The 24,848-nt window shown below is 41.9% G+C and overlaps 1 protein-coding gene across 1 annotated transcript in view; it reads left to right on the top strand.

The window, feature by feature from the left end:
- Positions 1-24,015, top strand: part of LOC137331132 (guanylate cyclase soluble subunit beta-2-like) — a 91,284-nt gene extending 67,269 nt beyond the window's left edge. Inside the window, exons 7-17 of the mRNA XM_067994736.1 lie at positions 10,592-10,812; positions 11,983-12,094; positions 12,375-12,478; positions 13,379-13,595; positions 17,255-17,575; positions 19,618-19,766; positions 20,017-20,163; positions 20,318-20,472; positions 20,692-20,897; positions 23,665-23,766; positions 23,855-24,015. Coding sequence (XP_067850837.1) covers positions 10,592-10,812; positions 11,983-12,094; positions 12,375-12,478; positions 13,379-13,595; positions 17,255-17,575; positions 19,618-19,766; positions 20,017-20,163; positions 20,318-20,472; positions 20,692-20,897; positions 23,665-23,766; positions 23,855-24,015 — 1,895 coding nt within the window. The remainder of the gene's footprint in view (positions 1-10,591; positions 10,813-11,982; positions 12,095-12,374; positions 12,479-13,378; positions 13,596-17,254; positions 17,576-19,617; positions 19,767-20,016; positions 20,164-20,317; positions 20,473-20,691; positions 20,898-23,664; positions 23,767-23,854) is intronic.
- The last annotated feature ends 833 nt before the right edge of the window (positions 24,016-24,848 follow it).

The following is a 24,848-nucleotide window of genomic DNA, read 5'->3' as shown; positions in this document are numbered from 1 at the left end:
CAGAGCTTAGGGCCTAGGTGGTGAAGGCATGGCTGCCAATGGAGAGGAGAAGGAAATCGATGTTGCACAAGAGGCATAATTTGAGGAACGCAGACTTCACGGAGGGTTGTAGGGTGGGAGAAGGTTACAGAGATTGGGAGGGGCAAGGCCATGGTGGGATTTGAACACAAAGATGAGAATTTTAAATTTGAGGCAGTGCTGGATCAGGAGCCAATGTAGATCAGTGAGCACAGGGGTGAGGGGTGAACAGGACTTGGTGCGAGTCAGGATATGGGCAGCAGAGCTTTGGATGATCTGCAGTTGTCGGAGGGTGGAAGATGAGAGGCCAGCCACGAGAGTAATGGAAAAGTCGAGTTTGGAGGTAATAAAAGCATGGATGAGGGTTTCAGCAGCAGATGGGCTGAGACAGGGGCGGAGACAGGTGATATTATGGAAGTGGAAGTAGGTGGTCCTGGTGATGGATAAGATATGGGGTAGAAGCTCAGCTCAGGGTCAAATAGGACACTGAGGTTGCGAACTGTCTGGTTCAGCCTCAGACAGTGGCTAGAGAGGAGGATGAAATTGGTGGCTAAGGAACGGAGTTTGTGACAGGGGCCGAAGACAACGGGATAGAAATCGCTCGGAGCAGTGAACCAACGCTCCTCGCCGCTCCACAGATTTATACCAAACCACTAATTTATCGCGGTCTTTTCATCGGCCACTTCCTCTAATAGGGAGTGGTGAAGAGCCCAGCGTCAGATCAGGCGAAGCTAGGACCCTGGGAGAAGCGAGACGATTGATCTCTTCCCTCGGCCAATCAAATTTTAGCATTTTTGACAAGCTGCGTTCACTGTCTCTGCCGGCTTGGAATGTGAAAACCAGGAAGTAAAAGGTACATTTTAAATCAATGTTAGAACAGTTAGAGACAGTGAAGAAAAGAGGGGGTAAGAAATAATTGAATTAAGTAAAAGAGACAGAAGGTAAAAGTAAAAAAACAATTTTTAATTAAAAATTAAATTAAAATTTTTTTTTTTTAAATGACCTAAAACAATTAAAATAAGGAGTAATGAGACTCCACATTTTTAAAAGTTAATTTTTAGTTGTTTGGCAGTCATTAAGACTAACCGCGCTGTTAAAATTTAGTTTAGACCTGGTATTTTTAAGTCTATCTGTGTGATGGGGTAATGGTAAGCTGTTGAGCTCTCTGTTATTTCGGGAGCGATTTCTGTCCCAATGGCTTCGGTCTTCCTAATACTTAATTGGAGGAAGTTTCTCCTTATCTGATTCTGGGTGGCAGACAAGCAGCATGACAAATCAAATGCGAGGTTGAGAGAGGTGGTGGTGAGGTAGAGCTGGGTGTTGTCAGCGTTTTTGTGGAACCTGATGATATGTTTTCGGATGATGTCACTGAGGGATAGCATGTAGATGATAAATAGTCAGGGATAGATCCTTGAGGGACTCCAGAGATAATGGTGCAGGAGCAGGAAGAGAAGCCATTGCGGGAGATTCTTTGGCTACGACTGGATGGATAAGAATGGAACCAGGCGAGGGCAGTCCCACTCAGCTGGACAACAGAGGAAAGGTGTTGGAGGAAGATTGTGTGGTCAACCATGTCAAAGGCTGCAGACAGGTCGAGAAGAATGAGGAGGGATAGTGCACCGAGGTCACAGTCACAAAGGGAGGGGGACAATAGCAGAGGAGACAGAACCGTTAATAATATCAGCTGGTATGGGGGCCAGGAAGGGAAGTTGGGTGGTTAGCAATTTAGTGGGAATAAGATCAAGAGAACAGGAAGTGGGTCTCAGAGAAGGGCATGAAGGGAGATAAGAGAGAAATTAGAGAAAGAAGCGAGTTCAGGGCTATGGGAAGGGAGGGATGTGGCAAACCAGTAACAACATTTTGGAAATGCGCCGTTCAGCACTATACATTTCTTGAAATGTGATTTTGTTTGCAGTGATGAAAAAAAATTAACACTTCCCAAGCAGCTAATGAGCCACTTAAGCACTATAAATGTCACAAAGTACTTTGGCCCTGATTTTCCTGCAATGGGGAGATCAGTGACATAAACCATACATTTCGTCATCGAGAACATAAGAAATAAGAACATAAGAAATAGGAGCAGGAGTAGGCCATAGTACCCCTCGAGCCTGCTCCGCCATTCAGTCAGATCATGGCTGATCTTCGACCTCAACTCCACTTTCCCGCCCGATCCCCATATCCCTTGATTCCCCGAGAGTCCAAAAATCTATCTATCTCAGCCATAAATATACTCAACAACTCAGCATCCACAGCCCTCTGTGGTAGACAATTCCAAAGATTCACAACTCTCTGAGTGAAGAAATTCCTCCTCATCTCAGTCTTAAATGGCCGACCCCTTATCCTGCAACTATGTCCCCCAGTTCTAGACTCTCCAGCCAGGGGAAACAACCCCTTAGCTTCTACCCTGTCAAGCCCCCTCAGAATCTTATATGTTTCAATGAGATCACCTCTCATTCTTCTAAACTCGAGAGAGTATAGGCCCATTCTGCTCAATCTCTCCTCATAGGACAACCCTCTCATCCCAGGAATCAATCTAGTGAACCTTCATTGCACCACCTCTAAGGCAAATATGTCCTTCCTTAGCTAAGGAGACCAAAACTGTACACAGTACTCCAGGCGTGGTCTCACCAAAGCCCTGTACAATTGCTGCAAGACTTCCTTACTCTTGTACTCCAACCCCTTGCAATAAAGGCCAACATGCCATTTGCCTTCCAAATTGCTAGCTGTACCTGCCTGCTAACTTTTTGGGCCCGATATTAGGCAGGTTGGCAGCGGGGGGGGGGGGGGGTCAACTTGGCGCGTGGGTAACGCGCCCAGTGAAATCGGGGTGCTCCACATGCAATCGCAGCTTGATTGAAGGTACTTACCTTTGCTTCCGGGTTTCGCGTTGGAAAGCTGCGCAGCGGGCAGACTGCGCAGGCACATCATAGGCTATCAGCTGGAGGAGCCCTATTTAAAGGGGCAGTCTTCCACGGACAGATGCTGCAGAAAATAGGCAAAATTACAGCATGGAGCAGACCAGGGGGAAGGCTGCTCCTAGGTTCAATGATGCCTCACTCCAGGTCTTATTGGATGGGGTGAGGAGGAGGGGGAGGACAGAGATCTTCTCCCCAGCGGGCGGGAGGAAGTGGCCTGCCTCTGCCACCAAGAAGGCCTGGCTCGAGGTGGCAGAGGAGGTCACCTGCACCACCAACATATCACGCACCTGCATACAGTGCAGGAGGTGCTTCAATGACCTAAGTAGGTCAGCCAAAGTGAGTACACTTACTCATTCCCCTACACTCCGTCTGCCACATCACCGCCCCCACCACACATCTCCTTCTGCACTGCCAACACTACTCTATCACATCACTCCTCACACCCACTCAAAGCTCATCCTCATCTTACCTGCACTTACTCACCTCGCCAGTACTCAACCCAATCCTCATACAATCTCATGGCTCTATCTCATACTCACCCTCTCATGCATCTCTTTCACGGTCAGCCTCACTCAACCTGCCACTACCTGTGCTGCAGCCACAGGGCATGCATCACATATGTGCAGTAGGAAGTGGAAGGCAAACGTGTCGTGAGCATGAAAGGGATGCACAAGGGTGTTTGAGGGTTTGTCATGGTTTTTATTTATATTTGATTTCTGATCAACTCACATTACATATTATATTGGCACCACTACTGTCACATCTTTGCGAATCTTGTCTGGTTTGTGCAATAATGCCCTTTCCTGAGGATCACTATTAAGACCCACAACTGATGCCACCCATTGTGTCACTGCAGAATGGGTGTAGGTGTATTTTCAGGGCTCTTTTGTGGAGACGACTGAGAGACGTCGGTGATGTCCCTGGTGGCACCTTGGAAGTATGCGGAGGAGAAGGTGTTGAGGGCAGTGGTGACTTTGACAGCAACAGGTAAGAAGATGGTGCTCGGGCCAGCCGGGAGCAGCTCGGCATGAAGGAGACTGCAGATGTCCACGACCACATGTCGAGTGACTCTGAACCTCCGTGTGCACTGCTGCTCAGAGAGGTCCAGGAAGCTGAGCCTCGGTCTGTAGACCCTGTGGCGAGGGTAGTGCCTTCTGCGCCGCATCTCTCTCTGTGGTTGGCCTCCCTCCTGCAGGTGGATGTGTCACAGCACTGTGTTGTGGAGCTCCACGTGTCAGAGGTAGACGGCGTGGCCGGAGAGGCTGGTGATGCTGTTCGTCCTCCGGAAGATGTACGTTTGAGGGGGTCCGCAAGGTAGGTACATGTGTCTGTAAGTGTGCAAGTTTGTGAATTTTATTGTTAGGAGGAGGGTGGTGGAGGCCAACCTTTGTCCAAAGTGACAGAGTGACCTCCTGCAATGAGTGAGGGTCTTCCCCCCCAACCTCTGTCAAATGGACCTTTGCAGCTGCCACAGGCTGATGGCTGCAACACGTCCATTTCAACTGGGAGTGTTTCCCCCAGTACGGGAAACAGTCCCAGTTGTTTGCAAAATCCTACCCCTCCTAAAATATCATGTCAATCAGGTCTGCTAATGACCTGAACTATCAAAATAATTACCTTAAGTGGCATCCCGCCGGCTTTAATTGCCGGCGGGAGTCCCGGATGTGGGGGCTGCGCGTGCATGTAAGTGCGTCACTGGGGAACCCGGAAGTGGGCGGGTTGGAGCCGGGCTCCGGACCCGCCCCGGGAATCCCCGATTTTCGGAGCCCCCCCGCCACGAACCCGCCGGCTCGGGGGTCTGAAAATTGAGCCCTTTGTGTTTCTTGTATGAGGACAACCAAGTCTCTCTGAACGTCAACATTTACTAGTTTCTCACCATTTGAAAAATATTCTGCTTTTCTCTTCTCCCTACCAAAGTGAATAACTTCACATTTCTCCACATTATACTCCATCTGCCACCTTCTTGCCCACTCATTTAACCTGTCTATATCCCTTTGCAGACTCTTTGTGTCTTCCTCACAGCTTACTTTCCCACCTAGCTTTGTATCGTCAGCAAATTTAGATACATTATACTCGGTCCCTTCATCTAGGTCATTAATATAGATTGTAAATAACTGAGGCCCAAGCACCGATCCTTGCGGCACCCCACTAGTTACAGCTACCAACCTGAAAATGACCCATTTATTCCTACTCTCTGCTTTCTGTCGGTTAACCAATCCTCTATCCATGCTAATATGTTACCCCCAACCCCATGAGCCCTTATCCTGCATAACAACCTGTTATGTGGCACCTTATCGATGCCTTTTGAAAATCCAAATATACTACATCCACTGGTTCCTTTTATCTATCCTGCTAGTTAATCCTCAAAAAACTCTAATAAATTTGTCAAACACGATTTCCCTTTCATAAAACCATGTTGACTCTGCCTAATCATATCATGATTTTCTAAGTGCCCTGTTACCACTTCCTTAATAATGGATTCCAGCATTTTCCCAACGACTGATGTCAGGCTAACTGGCCTGTCGTTCCCTGTTTTCTCTCTCCCTCCTTTCTTGAACATTTGCTACCTTCCAATCCGCTGGGACCTTTCTAGAATCTAGGGAATTTTGGAAGATCATAACCAATGCATCCACTATCTCTGCAACCACCACTTTTAGAAACCTCAGATGAAGGCCATCAGATCCAGGGGATTTGTCGGCTTTTAGTCCCATTAGTTTCTCAAGTACTTTTTCTCCACTGATATTAACTACTTTAAATTCCACACTCTCATTAGCCTCTTGGTTCCCCACGATTTCTGGTATGCTTTTTGTGTCTTCTACTGTGAAGATACAAAATATTTGTTTAGTGCATCTGCCATTTCCTGATTCCCCATTATAATTTCTCCTGTCTCAGCCTCTAATGGACCAATATTTACTTTTGCTACTCTTTTCCTTTTTACATACTTTTAGAATATCTTACAATCCGTTTTTATATTTCTTGCAAGTTTACTTTCATATTCTATTTTCTCCCTTTATATCAATTTTTGTTTATTACAAGTCTAGTACAACGGTCTCGTCATTGATAACTTACTCCATATTTTCTTGTATTTCTAATTAGAATATGCCACAGCGGGCATAGCAGCAAAGCAGAAGCGGTGCAGCCAATGCACAATGCATTGATCCCACCGCTAACGGTGCGATTTCTTTGTTATGGTGGTAATTGAATTGCTGAACACAACAGCAATGCTACATTACTGCCGCCTCATTGCAACCTAGATTCTGATGTAAACTACATTTCCACACATGAAATTGTAACTAAACTCACTTCTTTATCAGCAGATCCTGCTCAGCCATTGGTTTGGTGAGTGGATCTTTCCCAGTTAGTGGCTCGGTTGCCAGATCCTTTTTTTTAATCCCGATCTCTATATCCTATTAAATTGGCATGCTAAAGGCAGCTTAAGCAATCAGACAAGCTAAAGGGTTTACTTACACCAGTTACTTCATCAAAGAATTAGATCAAAGTTTTAATCTCGGTACTAGTCATCAGCATTTGGAAGCATACTCAGTTGCATTTTGCCATTTTGTGAAACCATCGAAAGTATTTGTTACTTTTGGAGACTAGAAAGGGATTGGGATCCTTCAAATCTGCTTTAAAATTGAATGTAAGAAAGCCATAAAAGTTACACATTCAATTGCTCAACAGTTAAAGTCCTTCTCGTTGATAAACCAAGATGTCAAATTATTAATGAGGGCATAGGTTAGGGCTGCCTGGGGATGTAAAATACCTCCTGTAACTGGTTAATAATATCAAGTCCCAATCACAAACATTTAGTGCATCATTTAAAAGCAATCAATTAATGCATTATAAAATCAATAAGTGCCAGGCCACCAGCACCATTATTTTTCAGTCTCAGTGGCAGCAGAGTGAAAACTGTTTTTGGCGAGGTAACAGCAGAACATCACAAAAGTGCCAGGAAAATATGGAGTGGTATAATTAATGGCCCAAGTCACTTACTCCATAATTTCCTCTTTCTTTTGCATCCATTCAAGGGCGTCTATGACGTAAATGCAAGTCCCCAGGAAAATCTGGCCCGTTAATCCAACTGCGCATTGCACAGTTTTGTGGTAAGTCACTCGATGAAAATTAAGGAAAAAACAAACGTGGGACTCTGCACGGATTTGGGACCAAACGGTAAATTTGAACTTCCTGCTCAATGAGTTCAGGAAGTCATTAATTATGGTGCTTGACTGCCAACCAAACTTTTGATACAACAAGAGGGACATCATAGCTGAAAATACTTTTTAAAATTCTCTGTCTGATTAGTATTGCTACCAGACCTGACTGCTCCATCTCAGATCCAAAATGACCCTCTTGCCGGAATTTCAGTCTATGCAGTTCTTCTTAACCCAATAATACGCAACATAACAAATGTGCTGGAATGTTTTGTCAAAGGTGCTTTGTCATTCCCTTTGCTGTACAGTTTAGCACTTCCCATAAAGTCCTGGCCTACCATACCAATAGGCAAAAATATTTATCTTTGACTTAGAAGATGCGCAAGTTTCATCTGGATTATGCTAGTATATGTACAGAAGATGTCACAGGAAATACTGTCATACACAGATCGGTTGTTAATATCTAGAATGCAGTCAATATATTCTCATCAGGAATGCTGGAGAGAGAGATTTTAGCTTTGAGAGCCCACTGTTCAATAGAGTCAGGCTCCATCAGCAAAAGACAATGCTTAGGGAAACAGTGAAAATCTCCTTTTATTTACATCAGTTCCTTCATTATTACTCTGGATGCTAACTCATTTTCAAGATGTAGTGAATTATACTGACCTTAAAGATCATATTATCCTTCATGTTTGTACCTTTAGAAGCAGACAGTATGGATTGTTGTATGATAACTTCTGTGCATGAGGGAAAAAGGGAGGTTAGACATCACAATGTGTTGGTTAGCACAAACTCTGTACCATAATAATACTGTCTATCATTAGGACTCAGAGTGACAGGAGTAAAACACCCCTTTCCCACTCCTACCTGGTGGAAAATGAGAAGGAAATTGTGGGTGAACTGGCATAAAAACTTGTCAGTTTGTAATTGGATTGATTTAATTAAATTAAACGTTTATGAAAAAGAAATGAAAACATTTATCCAATAACAATTTATTCAGTACTCCACTGTGAAGGAAATGGTCTCAATATATGCGCCCGTTGCTGTTTTTACGGTGGGTGGTTTCAAGGTGTCCGAGTGTCCCACCATGGAGAGGCGGGAAACTTCATTAACATATTTAAATTGGGCTCCCACAGTGCCCAGATAAATTTTACAGTTGTCGCACAGGTTTCCCTGGGGTTGGGAAACCCCGCAGCGAAAGGCAGGTGGGAGCTGCTGGCTCCACAAGGTAAGTGCCTTTTACAGCACTCCTTGTGGCTCAAGAGGAACAGGAGTGCTTCCCCCAGCCCCTCAAGGAAGCCTTCAGCGTCTGCTCTGCCGATCATGGATTTCTCACCCCGCTGCCGTGATTGCCTTCCCCGATGGACCTCCCCACAATCCCGCAACCCCTGAACGCCAAACTCCCCCACCCTCATCCGATTGCCAGGGATCCTGCTGCTGGTTTTCCTGCCCGGCAGCAAGCCAGGCTGTCAATTTGGCCAGCTGCTGGCCAAACGAAAGATAAGGAGGTCCTGCCATTAAATTCAGCAGGATCTCCATGTCCCCGGCCTTGTCGGGTTCTTCGGCTGTTTTCAGCCTCCCCACATGCCTTCCCCTCCTCCCTGTAAACATCGGGCCGATGTTTCATTGCTCCAGAACTAGCTGCGCCTCTAGCCAAGCTGTTCCAGTACAGCTACAACACTGGCATCTACCCGACAACGTGGAAAATTGCCCAGGTATGTCCTGTCCACAAAAAGCAGGACAAATCCAATCCGGCCAATTACCGCCCCATCAGTCTACTCTCAATCATCAGCAAAGTGATGGAAGGTGTCGTTGACAGTGCTATCAAGTGGCACTTACTCACTAATAACTTGCTCACCGATGCACAGTTTGGGTTCCACCAGGACCACTCGGCTCCAGACCTCATTGCAGCCTTGGTCCAAACATGGACAAAAGAGCTGAATTCCAGAGGTGAGGTGAGAGTGACTGGCCTTGACATCAAGGCAGCATTTGACCGAGTGTGGCACCAAGGAGCCCTAGTAAAATTGAAGTCAATGGGAATCAGGGGGAAAACTCTCCAGTGGCTGGAGTCATACCTAGCACAAAGGAAGATGACAGTGGTTGTTGGAGGTCAATCATTTCAGTCCCAGGACATTGCTGCAGGAGTTTCTCAGGGCAGTGTCCGAGGCCCAACCATCTTCAGCTGCTTCATCAATGACCTTCCCTCCATCATAAGGTCAGAAATGGGGATGTTCGCTGATGATTGCACAGTGTTCAGTTCCATTTGCAACCCCTCAGATAATGAAGCAGTCCGAGCCCGCATGCAGCAAGACCTGGACAACATCCAGGCTTGGGCTGATAAGTGGCAAGTAACATTCGCGCCAGATAAGTGCCAGGCAATGACCATCTCCAACAAGAGAGAGTCTAACCAACTCCCCTTGCCATTCAACGGCATTACCATCGCCGAATTCCCCACCATCAACAACCTGGGGGTCACCATTGACCAGAAACTTAACTGGACCAGCCACATAAATACTGTGGCTACAAAAGCAGGTCAGAGGCTGGGTATTCTGCAGCGAGTGACTCACCTCCTGTCTCCCCAAAGCCTTTCCACCATCTACAAGGCACAAGTCAGGAGTGTGATGGAATACTCTCCACTTGCCTGGATGAGTGCAGCTCCAACAACACTCAAGAAGCTCGACATCATCCAGGACAAAGCAGCTCGCTTGATTGGCACCCCATCCACCACCCTAAACATTCACTCCCTTCACCACCGGCGCACCATGGCTGCAGTGTGTACCATCTACAGGATGCACTGCAGCAACTCGCCAAGGCTTCTTCGACAGCATCTCCCAAACCCGCGACCTCTACCACCTGGAAGGACAAGGGCAGCAGGTACATGGGAACAACATCACCTGCACATTCCCCTCCAAGTCACACACCATCCCGACTTGGAAATATATCGCCGTTCCTTCGTCGTCGCTGGGTCAAAATCCTGGAACTCCCTACCATACAGCACTGTGGGAGAACCTTCACCACACGGACTGCAGCGGTTGAAGAAGGCAACTCACCACCACCTTCTCAAGGGCAATTAGGGATGGGCAATAAATGCTGGCCTTGCCAGTGACACCCACATCCCATGAACGAATAAAAGAAAATATCAAAAACATAAAACAGTGAAATTTTAGACTTAAGCGCATCACTGTTTGCTGCCAAAGTGGTGTACGAATAATGACTAAAATGTTGCTATGCTCAGATTACAATGTATACTTTTATTGACTGCAAAGGAAATACATGTGCATTATTTAATACTGTAAGTATACTTGAACCCAGGTTACGTAATATATGATGAAAATACTTGCATTACTTTCATTGGGTCTTGTATACTAAGCAACCCCATGCTGAGTTTTATTTTCTTCCATTTAAGATGGAATTGTGTTTTTTGTTATGAAATTGTCAGTTTTAATGATAGTGAAAACATGTAACCTCCATAACATTAAATATGAATCTATTTTTCTTTAATAGGCATAATTGGAGCAGTAGCTATGGACTTTTTTAACATTGAAATTACAATGGAGATTGTGAGCCACATGGAAGAGGAGGAACGAACTGGTAAAAAGGAGCATGTAGTTTTTCTGGTAACTCAGAAACCAGCATATTCACATAAACGACGCAGCAAATTGTCTGCAAAGCCGCAGTACCTGGCTGATGCACGCAAACAAAGTGAAAAACAGTTAAATAAACTGGTATGTTGCAAAGTTCAGATTTTCTTAATACTATAGCAATTGTCAAAAGAACCACTGAGTTCCCCAATGATCCCTGAGCCCCCTCCACTTCCACATCTATATGATGCCCATTAGCGACATCATCCACAGACATGGGGCCACCTTCCACGTATATCAAGCTCTACCTCTCCACCACCTCCCCTGACCCCTCCATTGCTGTGCTGTTAGATTGCTTGACCGACATCCAGTCTTGAATGAGCCACAATTTCCTCCAGTTAAACATTGGAAAGGCTAAAGCCACGGTCTTCAACTCTGTACCTTTGCCACCAACTCCAGCCCCCTCCCCATCCATTGCCTTAGGCTGAACCAGACTGTTTGCAAAGTCATCATTCTATTCGACTCTTGAGCGGAGTCTCTAATACAAAGAATGCCTACTTGCACCTCAGTAAGATTGCCTGCCTTTGTTCGTACTTCTATTGCTGAAACACTCATCCATATCTTTGTTACCTCAAGACTTAATTATTTCAATGCTTTCCTGGTCAATCGTCCATCTTCCGACCTCTTATAAAGTTCAACTCATCCCAATCTCTGCTTCCTGTATCCTACCCCACATCCAAAGCCTGTTCACCAATTCTCTGTCCTTGCCAACCTACGTTAGCTCCAAATTTGCAATGCCTCACATTTTAAATTCTCATCCTTGTGCTTAAATCCCTCTATGACCTCACCCTCCCCATTTCTATAACTTCCTCCAGCCCTATAACGCCATCGCTGAACTTTCCATTCCTGTAACTCCTGTATCTTTTGCATCTGCCCTTCCTTCACCCCACCAGTGGCAGCCATGCCTTCAACTGCCCAGGCCCTAAGTCCTGGAATTCCCTCCCTAAACCTCCCGCCTCTCCATTTCCTTTTTCTACTTTAAAACCTTCCTTAAAATCCACCTATTTGACCAAGCTTTTGGTCCCCACATAATATATCCTTCTGTGACTCAGCATCCATTTTTTCCTTATGCCTCTGTGAAACACATTGGGATCTTTTTTAACATTAAACATGTTATATAAATGCAAATTGTTGTTGACAGCTTTGTAAGTACAGATTGGTTAATTTTTGAACTTAATGTAGCATATAGGTAAGTAGACCAAAACAAAATTAAAAACAATTTAAATGCACATACAATAAAATCCTGTGTTTCAGGATTTGGAGATAGCAATGAACAGGATTAGAAACAGAACTTGTTGTGTCTCTGGATCCCCTGGCAGGAAAAACCACTGGGAAACAGTTCGTGGGATTGTCAAATTGGGAAAAGGTAACCTTTGGACCACTTCCAAAATCAATACAGATGATTTAGAATTACAAAAGGACTCAAAGCCATTAGTTTTGCAGCACTTTGTTTTCCATGTGTCTAAAAACTTTGTTGCAAAGTATGAGCACATAAGATGCATTAACAATTTTTATTTAGTGCCTAAACAATTGGATAATTTTGTAACCCTGCATTTGTAAATTCAAATGTCTGCATATCCTATTTTATGTCAATCACATGAATATAAAAGTATAGAATCGCATAATATTTAGTGTTTCCTTCCTAGGCAAACTGTTAAGAGGGTTTGAACCAGCCTACCCTGACAGACTATGGATAGATATAAAAACATTTTGTAATTCTTTTCCTTTTCATATTGTCTTCAACCAAGAGGTGCGTCTTCAATCTATTTATTCTTTTAAAAAATGTTATTGATACACTAATTGGCTAACTCAGCACAGAACAGGGATGATATTGGGACGTTCCTAGTCTGTAATGATCTATTACTTTCTGATACAACCCACTGAGCCATTAGGGGAGTACAGAAGTATATTTTTACTCATTTTTCTTTTTAATGCAGCTATTAGTCCTTTGTAAGTTCAAAAGTCTTGTCATATCCAGCCTTCTCACAAAAAAATGGAATCAATATTAGGAACTTTCTTAACCTATAAACTGAAATTTATTTAATTCACCTGCTTCATCAGTGTTGTATTATCACGCACAACTGGTTTTGCATGCTTTCCAAATTGGATACTTTTAATCATTTTGAATTGTAAAGTTATATTTGCATATATTGAAATAGCAAATAGAGTACCACAAAAAATCACTTGTTTTGTAGTTAGATTAATTAGTTTATTTATTGCCAATCCATTTTGCCAGAAGTGTTATCTACAGTTAAGTCCTTAAATCGGGATTAGAAATTTTAATTGAGGATGCATTTACACCGCAACTGTAGCATTGGGGCAAGGCAGTCTCATTTCATAATAGTATAAAAACAGTTTAAATCTGAAGTCAGGACATGGTCTGACACTGGAATGAATCAGAAACCACTTTGTATCAAGACAAAATGTGCAGTGTAAATGTGGCCTTAATTAGAAATTAATATTGTATCTGGTTTGAAAACTGATGAAAGGCTTTCCAAAAGGTAACAATTATCAACTCCATATAATTGAACAAAAGAAGATAACTTATCTCCCAATATTGTGCATTGCAAGCTGATGATTCACTTTATTTATTGTGAAAATGTTGATTATTGAAATGTTTATGCTCAACACTTGGTCTTGGCCTTTTAAGCTCAGGGTAAAACAAGCAGGGATAAATATACAGAAGATAGTCCCAGGTCTTCAGACAATGGACATCCGACTTGACGAATACTTCACCATTGTTCACCCGGAAGTAACATTCAAAATATCAAGTGTGCGGAAATTCATCAATAGCCAGTTTGTGTTTAGAACAAAACGGGAAATGATGCCAGAATCATGGAAGCATCGACCAATGCTGGAACTAAGAGGTGTGTTATAAAATGAAACAACTTCTAAAATGAAGGTGAAATATAGCTTGCAGTGTACAAATAATGGAAAAAGAACTGAATTTGCAAATCACAGCTTATAAGAACATTATTTCTTCCATTGTCCAGCTCCATGGGACCACTCTTACACAATTCCATTTCTACCCATCCAAACGCTTCTCCATCAATGGCTTCTCTTCCTCACACTGTCACCTATCCTTGGACCTATCCTCTTCCTTATCTACATTCTACCCCTCAACAATGTGACGGGATCAGCTTTCACATGTATTTAAAATAGAGCCCTTCACATTTTGCTGTCCATAAATCGAATGGCAGTGCTGACTGCAGGCAGCCTTTCTTTATAAGCATTACTCCATCCAATGGAGTTCCAAACAAATCACCAACAGAATCTATTTTTATAAAAAAGTTATAAATAATTAAAACTATGGTTCTTGTTTGATATTTTTATTTTGTTTAAATAATGCTAATGACCTGATCAGTGTACTGCTTTCAAGGAGCTACTGAGCCCCAAAAATAAGAACGAATTGAATTGGCATTCAAAGAGTTAGTCATAAATCTAGGGATGATTGAACATCAGCTGTGCAAGTGCATAAATTCAGGGGTCCTGCACAGTGAGTTCCATATTCCTTCTGAGTCAGTACCCTAATATGTCTCAACAAAACATTTCAAAAACCAACCAAATAGGAAGTACAAATGGAAAGGATGTTTACCATAGTTCTGTGCAATTGCATTTATTTTTTTTTAAAAAGCTTGTCTTTGGCTCACTAACTTTTTAATCAAAAATACGAAACAAAAAACTCCCCAGAAATAGCAAATACTTTGGCCCAGAACTTACATACCTTGGACGTTGCTCCGTAATGGCGTCCATCCCAACTGCCGTCGAATCCATCCAAGTAGGTTCGTGAATGCATGCATGCGCATTAAAACATGGAAATTGCGAATGTGCTCTGATTGGTTCAACGGCGGTTTGACAGTCCGAAATTAAAGGGCTAACTACACCACAATCAATATAATCAAACACAATCACCAAGCAATCGTAAACTTACCCTTCTGCCCAGCTGGAACAAAGATACTTACACCACGAGAAGGTACGCTTGAAAATACCAGGCCTACATTACTTTTTAAAAGCGCGGAGACTTATAATGACTGCAAAACAACAAAAAGTTAACTTTTAAAAATGTGGACTGTCTAATTATCCTTATTTTAATTTTTTTGATCATTAAAAAGATTAAAAAATAAAAATATAATATTTTTAACTTTTAACTTCTATATGTTTAAAAAAATTAAATCATTTCCTTGCATTTTTATAAGGTAAGTTAAATTTTTATTTAGACTAACATAGGGAATGTCACTTTAAATTTATGAGTTTAACTTGCCTGCTTGTGGGCGGGGCTTGCAGTCCCACAGTGTTTCCACACGCACATGGCCTGCACTGAAATGGGAACGCACCACTGAGGAAAATCTCAGAATCCAGCAAATTTACGTCATGGACCACGCAGTAAGTACATTCGTACTTTTTATCTGCAGGAGGTGCGGAGAACCTTGCCACGCCGATTGCAGCAAGTTCCGGCCCATTATATATTATAAATCTAAAAAGGAAAAATAAAACCAGATCTTCTTTTATGCAGATAATAACCAACTCTATTTATCCTCTCTCGATGTTTTGTTGCCTCCATGCTGTCAGACTGCTTGTCTGACATCAAGACTTGGATGAGTTACATCTTCCTCCAGCTCAACATCAAGAAGACCAAAGCCATAGTTTTCAGTCTCTGCCACAAACTCCTCTCCCAGCCTTAGTCTCAGGCTGACCCAGACCATCCATAATTTTTGCATCCTGTTGGACCTCGAGTCAAGCTTTAAACCTCACATCCTATCCATCATCAAGACCATTTACACCCACCTCTACAACAATGCCTGCCTTCACCCTTACCTCAGCCCTTCCACCACTGAAACCTGAAACCCTTATATATGCCTTTGTAACTCCAGACTCAATTATTGCAGTGCTTTCCTTGTTGGTTCCCTATACAACTCATCCAAAACTCTGCTGCACGTATCCTGTCCTGCACCTAGTCCCACCTGTCCATCTCCCCTGTCCTCACTGGCTTCCTGATATGTTAAATTTAAAATCCTTATCCTTGTCTATAAATCCCTCCATGGTCTTCCACCACCATATCTCTACAATCCCCTTCAACCTTATATCCCCTCCTGAACACTATATGTTCCTCTGACTAACCCTTCTATGCATCCTCCCCTTCCTTTGCCCCACCTATGAGGGCAGATCCTTCAATTACTTGGGTTCTAGTCTTTGGAACGTCCTGCCTCAACCTCTCAATCTCTCTTTCCACCTTTCAAAGCTTCTTCAACACCCATCTCTTTGACCAAGATTTCGATCACCTCTCCTATTTTGCCCTTCCCAGCTTGACATCTGTTTTCCTTACATCTATTTGTGAAGGGGCTTTGGACATCTCTTTATGTTAAAGGTGCAATATAAATGCAAGTTGTGAATATGCATGAACAAATCAGAAGATTCTAAGATGGTATCATGGGAAGTACTTTATGGCACAACCAAAGTAGTAAAGTTCACATCCTTAGGCTTAGAATGCTTTGCTTCAAACTCAATATTTTAATCAGTTTTACTATTTTATAAAGAATCTTTGCATTATTAACAAATCAGGACAGAAAAACTAATGACCAGTTCAAGTACATTGCAAATCTGAAACATGTGTGTAATAAAGCTTTCACAATAACCACCATTGTTATTTAAGTGTAAATTAATATTAATGATCATTCCCTTTTTAGACTTGTATGCACCATATCTATTTATAATCTTCATTCAATATTTTATACAGAATTCAAATAAGTTTTAATTTGAGGCAGATTTCCATTGGATTCTCATTGGAGATTTGGGAAGATTTTCCTCTCAAGTCATACTAGAAAAGTAACTCAGACAGAGGCAGGAAATTGGACACGGATGTATCCCACTGAGTGCCTATTTCTGGCCATGTTGCGATCTTCCAATCTCACTTCCACTGGACGCTCTGCCTAGTAAGGGGTGGGCATAACCAAATAAAGCGGTAATGACAGCATGACATCAAAAGCCACATTTTCTGTCATTACCATCATAGAAAAGCTGATGCTGGTAAAATTCAAAGGTCCACTCTCGGGAGTGGAATCGATCACCGGGCAAATGATTCACGCTGCCCTACTGGCATGTTACACTGGATCGAGCAGGGGCCAGATTTTTTTTTAGCCTGTTAAGCTGTGAAGATGTCAGAGTCCTGCAGCAGTGAGGATTTTCCATTCTGGCCCCAGGTGGTCTCCTTTCTGCAGGTTGATACTCTGTTGGGAGCTGCCAAAAATATATAAATTAGGCTGACTCCAGAAAATTTTCTGTGGTCAGCAGTATGACCGTCAGGTGGACATAATTCCTGCCACATTTACTACACAATAACAATGAAGAGGAAAATCTCAGCAATTTCCAAGGGGGTCAGATGTAGTGGAAGTTAATAGACTGATGTATTTGGTAGAAATGTACTCAAGTCCAGTGATAGTAAGGAATGTTGTGACAGTTACCGACGTATTCCCGTTGCAAGTGGATTTAATAAGTGCTTCTCAAACTGATTTTCATCATCTTCCTTCAGGTCAAATGGTGTGGATGGAATATTTACAATGCATGTTGTACCTATGCTCTCCTCTGTTGCGTAGTTTGCATGAGCTTGAAGAAAGGGACATGCACATTTCAGATATCGCCTCTCATGATGTGACTCGGGACCTTATTCTTCTGAATCAGCAGAGGCTTGCTGAGATGGAATTATCCAATCAGCTTGAAAGAAAGAAAGAAGAACTGAGAATTCTCTCTAAGCATTTAGAGGAAGAAAGGAAGAAAACAGAAGCATTGCTCTATGCAATGCTACCAAAGCATGTGGCTAACCAGCTTAAAGAAGGCAAAAAAGTTGAGGCAGGTGAATGGATTTAAAGCAGTTTATATTAGTATTAATATATGAACACTGTTTGATTGACTGTTTGATTGATTGGTTCATTGTCAAGAGTTGAATCTCGGAAATGAAATAGGAGGATACCTGAGATAATGGGGAGTTGATAAATGTTGCAGCATGTTCCTCATACAACATTCTTTGCAAGGAATAACACAATTACATGAGCATTTACTGCCCAGTACAATCAATAGTCCACCACTGAAATTCAGCTACATGTAATCTATAGTATTGTTTTCCTTTAATGGCGCTTTCACACTTCAAGAAACTGGGAGCAAATCGCTCCAGAGTTCACTTCAGGTTTGAAAAGCTGATCGATACCGACTCCTCCAAACCCCATCTTACTTCCTGGATTCAAATATCTATGAAGACTGTTGACGTTATTACATCGTGACATGCGTGTGATGGCATCACAACATATGTGCACAGGGCAGTTAATAAATTTTACGAGCAATTAAAAAGAACTTTTGTATTGTCCTTAGGAGTGATTGCCAATTCTACAAACCTGTTCCTTCAATTTAAAATTTTTCCTGCCTTGTTGGCAAAGTTCAGGCTGTGCTCTCCCTTTACCCTACACTTCTGAACTTAAACTACAGAACACTTCATTTACACTGTGGTGCACGATCTGTGTGTGGGTCCCATAAAACCAAATGCTGGGGCTTCCACGTCTGGGTCTGCAGTTCAACGCAATCTGACATCACTACTGTATTTACAGTATCAGTACCATCTTTAGAAGGGTGGAGCAAAAACCACTTCACAACAATACCAAAGGTGGTAGGTGAATGCAAAATGAATCATCAGAAATAGCACTTAATATGTTCCTCAATAAAGGTCAATTGTTGTTAACAATACCCCGATTCCTGCAATACATTCCTTTTCCAAATTATTTCATTTTCTTATCTGGTGTTTCTATCTCCTCATTCCATGTAGCAATCCATCTATAAGGGGTGTTATTCTACCAATTTAAGCCTCATGTTAATGTACCATTGACATCCCCACCCTCCTTGGCTGGGAGAAAGTGTCTGTCCACACAGAATCTCTCCTCCTTAATTGTCTGATCAGGATTGGGAAGTCACCCTATGAGCAACTGTGGAGGCAACTGCCCTGACTCACCAGGAACAAGAGCTTGCCTCATACATATCCTGTCTTTTCTATTTACAAATGCTGACTGACCTATGTGTAATTCCAGCATTTTCTGTTTTCATTTCAGATGTCCAGCATTTGTAGTTTCTCATTTATATTTTCCCAAAACTAATACCAAAGATTTGGACTCTCCCCATAGCTGTGTATTTTCTTTGTCTGCTTCAAATGTTTATCTATTCTTCCCCTAAAAGACACAAGAAAGAAATTTTCATCTTCCTGTTGAAAAAGATGAATTTTTTTTAGAACCTAGTGATCACTAGCTGCCCGAGGCCTGCCTGACTTGATTTGCAAACGGGCCTCAATGGGCAGCCAGCGCTCCTGCCTGAATAAAATATTTAAAATCGAGGTCCTGTGCCATTTATACGACTCCAGCACTATTTTGGTGTTCCACTGGGTGGAGTATGTGAAATCTGGTGAGGTATAAAATGTACTACCAATTCGTTATCACCTGTTTCTTGCCCGGTGATGAAAGTTAAAATTACCTCCATAGAGTGCTGGCAGCTCTCTAGGCAAATTAAAATAAGGCCTGACCCTGAAAATGGTTTGGGCCTGTCACTGGTGACATTGGGCAGGTGGTGTGATCTCTCTGCTCATTGCCCCCTCTATCTGCACTGTATATAAGAAAATCACCCTCACAATGTTCTCTGCCTCAACTATTCCCTATGGCAAATCATTTCATGAATCAATAATTCCATGCTTAAAGAAACTGTTCCTAACCTTTTTTCCCATTTTCTTAATGACAATTTTAAATTTATTTATTTTTCTTAATTCTAATAAAAAGACCTGTCAAGTTTCAATAGATCAATAGTATTAACAATGATTTTCACAAGTTAGTTAAATCATTACTGAAATCAAGTTTTCTGCTCTAGGTGAATTTAAGGAGTGCACTATACTTTTCAGTGATGTTGTGACATTTACTAGTATCTGTGCTCAGTGTGAACCAATTCAAATAGTGGTCATGCTCAATACCATGTACCTGAAGTTTGACAGGCTAACCACAGTCCATGATGTCTATAAGGTATCTATTTTCTTCATTCAGTGGGTGTGCAGGAAGGCAGTAATAGATTGTATTATAGTTGTTATTTAACTACAAGTTTAACGCTGTATAGTAAGAAGGTAAGATTTCATTGACATGCATGTTGTCACAGAAAAACAGTTGTAACTAATTAACACTGATAAGACAGTGAAAATATAGTCTCACTAATACAATGCCAAGTCCCCTGACAATGTGATATTTTTATGATATATCTTTACTCCAAATTGTAAAGGTGGAGACAATAGGAGATGCCTACATGGTGGTCGGAGGAGTCCCTGTACCATTATCTTCACATGCCGAGAGGGTAGCAAATTTTAGCTTGGGAATGATCATGGCAGCTAAAGGTGTAACAAATCCTGTAACTGGAAAACCGATCCAGGTACATTATTAAGAGTATTAAAAGATAAATGTTATTGATTGATACAAATTGGATAATGCAATGTATTAAATCACAGATCAGTGTTTATAATATCTATGTTTTTAATTATTATATTAGTTATGAGTAAAATAGCCTCTATATCTCTTTTATAAAGATAAGAGTTGGGGTAACCACTGGCCCAGTCCTGGCTGGTGTGGTTGGTGAAAAGATGCCTCGATATTGCCTTTTTGGAGATACAGTCAACACAGCTTCAAGAATGGAAAGCCATGGCGTACCAAACAAAATCCATCTCAGTCCCAGTGCTTTCCGGTAAAAGATTCAGTTTAATGACTTTATAACATAACCTCAATGCTATACATGCGCTTTACTAAAAGAAATTTAACAGATTACTAAAATTCAAAACAGTAGTCAGCTGAAAAACTTCTACCCCAAAGCAAATTGCCATTGAAGCCACAAGTAGAGGATGTGTTTATTTCTTTCTTGCTCCAATGATCAATTGAGATTTAATTTCATTGTTTTCTATTTCAGGGCACTTAAGGATAAAAATTTTGAAATGCATGCAAGAGGTGAGATTGAAGTTAAAGGGAAAGGGAAGATGTGCACTTATTTCCTCGTTAGAAATCTGGTTGTATCAGAAAATGAAATCATGGGCAGGCCACTAAGGGAGTCAGATTCTGGCCGAGAATCTGTGCAGTCCCTGCCTGAATCAAAGGCAGAAGATGCCAATCAAAAAGGTACAGTTTAAATCAGAAGTCACAAATGATAAAATGCAAGTTAAATGTTCTGAAGCACATGCGGTTGCAAGGCTTCACTTCTCCAGAAAAAAAAATTGCATTGACAAAAGATTTGGTGGTAATTAGAAAAGTCAGTTCTGGATATGGTTATGTATTTATGTCCATGATCAGATTTATGACCATAAGTATATGTCTCAGTCAAAAAGACCTGTGGTGTTGCAAATAGGGAGTCAAGACCAAGTGTAGTCATCAGGTAAAATGGGGTTAGATGGCGAGAGATAATTAGACCAGGATGCGCGATTGTAATTCAGTCCCCATTTTAAGGTCATACATTCTGTCCTTGGTTTTTTTTATATAATGGTATGATTTATAGTATGATATATAGTTAAATAGCAAAAGCTATAGCAAGTTGGGAAGCAAAGATGTAGTATTGGAGTGTAGCAGTTTATCTGCAGTATAGAACAAGGAGCTAAGAGACACAAAATTGAGCCTGTTGAGTGCCAACACTGACAGGAGGGTATAATTACAGTGTGATAAATTGACATAGGCAGTTTCCATAATAAATATGACATAGGAATTTATAATGGGAAAAACTGACACACAAGTGTGACAAGTAGTAAGGTTTTGTTAACAGGAAGTGCATACAGATACAAGATTTTTAAAATTAATTGTCAATTTCCTAACCTGTTAGACCAGTACCATAAAACAAAATACGATACTAAAAATATACATCTGTTTTTTCGCCCCTCTCTTTTGTGCATGATTTCTGGTAGTACTGGGTATGGAGTGAAAATTGGTTGGGGACCAGAAATATAGGTTCCTTGCTCATTTGTTTAGCCATTCTAATCTTCTAGCATAATTTCTGACAGACACCAGCAGCTCCCACGCAAATACGGGCAGGACTATTTAAAATGAGACTGTAATGATGGAGTGACATCACACTTTCCATCATTATCGTTTCAATAGCCCCAGAGTTTACTTATGCTTGAACGCAACAGGTATCCAGCATTGCTAGGTGACGTGTAAAATAAATGGAAAGTACACAAAAGGCAAGTAAACGGATACAAGATAGCTACATTGCTTAATTGACAATTCTTCAGTGGAGGCTGCATCCTGTTTTTATTCCGAAATGCTACCCGTTCCTTTAATCCTGCAGTATCTACCCACCCCGCACCACCACCCCTCCCACACACTTCCAGTGGCGAGCTCCCAAGCTGCATAGGTGGCAATACAAGACCCTACCAAAAATATGTTCATATTTTAAGTTCCTTGGCTCATTGGTAGCACTCAGAGTCAGATGGTCATGGGTTCAGGCCCACTCCAGGGTTTCTGCACCGTGCAGTACTGGATGAGTGGGTTTCTGCACCGTGCAGTACTGGATGAGTGAGTTTCTGCACCGTGCAGTACTGGATGAGTGAGTTTCTGCACCGTGCAGTACTGGATGAGTGAGTTTCTGCACCGTGCAGTACTGGATGAGTGAGTTTCTGCACCGTGCAGTACTGGATGAGTGAGTTTCTGCACCGTGCAGTACTGGATGAGTGAGTTTCTGCACCGTGCAGTACTGGATGAGTGAGTTTCTGCACCGTGCAGTACTGGATCAGTGAGTTTCTGCACCGTGCAGTACTGGATCAGTGAGTTTCTGCACCGTGCAGTACTGGATCAGTGAGTTTCTGCACCGTGCAGTACTGGATGAGTGAGTTTCTGCACCGTGCAGTACTGGATGAGTGAGTTTCTGCACCGTGCAGTACTGGATGAGTGAGTTTCTGCACCGTGCAGTACTGGATGAGTGAGTTTCTGCACCGTGCAGTACTGGATGAGTGAGTTTCTGCACCGTGCAGTACTGGATGAGTGAGTTTCTGCACCGTGCAGTACTGGATGAGTGAGTTTCTGCACTATTGGAAGTGCTGTCTTTCAGATGAGACAGCAAATCGAGGCTTTGTCTGCCCTCTCAGGCAGACATAAAAAAGTCGCAAGGCAGTATTCGAAGAAGAGCAGGTGAGTTCTCCCAGTGTTATGGACAATATTTATCCCTTAACCAACATCACTAAAACAGACGATCTGGTCATTTATTTCATTGATGTTTGTGGGACCTCGCTGTGAGCAAGTTAGCTGCTTCAATTGTAATGTATTCTATGCCCTTCAATAACATCTTTCACATTGATCAGCACAAAAATTCAAGAAGTAAAAAGTTTTCCAGGCTCCCATACTGTTCAATGGACTGCTTGCGATTATTTTTAAACTTTCCTTTGGATAAGTTGTAAAGCCAGTGACTTTACACTGCACAATCTGTTAATACCAAATCCAAACTGTATCCCAACCAGGTAAACTATGTACTGTAACTGACCGAGCACTAAGTGGGTATGGAGAGACTGGGACACTGGCTAGGTAAGCTGAGGCATTCCACATTGCATCTAACTGATTGTTTATTGGGAGCACTTGATAAAATTGCCAGCTGGAAGATGCCCCATTTTGCAAAACCCTCATCTATTTCACAAACAATAATTATAGCTCCCAGCACTCCTGTTACTCGTTCTTGCACTCAAGTAGTTTTAGAAAAACGTTATGTTCTTTTATTGGAATAATAAGTTTTGGTGCCCTTCCAAGCTATTACCAAAATCTTTTCCAGGAGCATCCAGGAGATATTCCAGTTGCTTGTTCCATCTCCAGACTTCTCACAGACAACTAAGAAAAAGTTATTACAGTTTCCAAATATTTGGATAAATCATATTTTCTTGTTTAAAGTGCTATGTGTTTTCTTTTTGGATAGATGCCAAATGCAACACATATCAGGATCGGCGACCCACAGTTGCAATGAAATACACTGAGGTCGTCCCAGAAAACAATTACCCAAAAATAAAGGACGTGACAGGTTCGCTTCATTTTTCGAACAAATAAAGTAAGTGGTGGGAAGTCGCAAATGGAAATAACGTGGGATTTTTTCCCCCTCCCCCCCACAGGAAAAACACGTGACTCGGAAAGCTATGGGAGTCTGCACAGTCTCCATAGCACTCGCCAATTAGAAGGTGATGCCCATCAGCTTCCTAAGGATCATGATGAACAAGCAACGGGGAAACCCAGCCGGAAGAACATCAAATCAAACTTGTGCATTTTACTATAACTGCTCTAAATAAAAACAAAAAGATGACCAGTTCTTAGTCAGCTTTCACAATGCTATGTGTTGTTGTGCTAAATACTCCAATTGCTCTGAAAGTAATTTCTTCGACAACACGTTAAATTTATGTTGAAAACAGAAAAGAAAATGAACAGGGCAGCATAAACACATTCTTGAGTACTGTTTTATTAACATGTTGCCTGATTAAAATGTGCATTACCTCAGAAAATTCAGTAATTTACAGTCAACACCACAGCCTGACAATGTATGTAAATCTGTTTAATGTACTGCACAACATTTATGCTTCTGAATCCCACAGTCTAACTTGCCAGATAGGACACTCAGAAGGCATGCGATTATAATATTTTACTTTTATGAGTTGTGATTATTATTCACTGAAGGGGTTATATAAAATAAATATTCAGGTTTATACATTATTAGGAATGTGCCAAATTTTAACTTGGCTCCATTGTCCTAATTCAAACTGAATCCAGACTAATGATTTGCTCCTCTCAAAAATAATCATAGAATCTTACAGCACAGGTCGAGGCTGATGGTGCCTGTGCCAGAATAGCTATCCAATTAGTCCCACTCCCCTGCTCTTTCCCCATAGCCCTGCAAATGTTTTCTTTTCAAGTAAATATCCAATTCCCTTTTGGAAGTTACTATTGTATCGACTTCCACCACCCTTTCAGGCAGTGCATTCCAAATCATAACAACTTCCTCACTTTAAAAAAAGACCTCAGCTCCCTCATCCAACCCATCTTCATGTACCAGAGTTAACTAAAACACTAGAGTTTTAGTTAATACATTCCTGCATTAGGGTTTCGGAAGAAAAA

The sequence above is a fragment of the Heptranchias perlo genome, chromosome 13 (assembly GCF_035084215.1).
Source record: "Heptranchias perlo isolate sHepPer1 chromosome 13, sHepPer1.hap1, whole genome shotgun sequence".
NCBI lineage: Eukaryota > Metazoa > Chordata > Chondrichthyes > Hexanchiformes > Hexanchidae > Heptranchias > Heptranchias perlo.
Note: the sequence above shows the minus strand (reverse complement) of the source record. Positions and strands in the feature narration are given on the sequence as shown.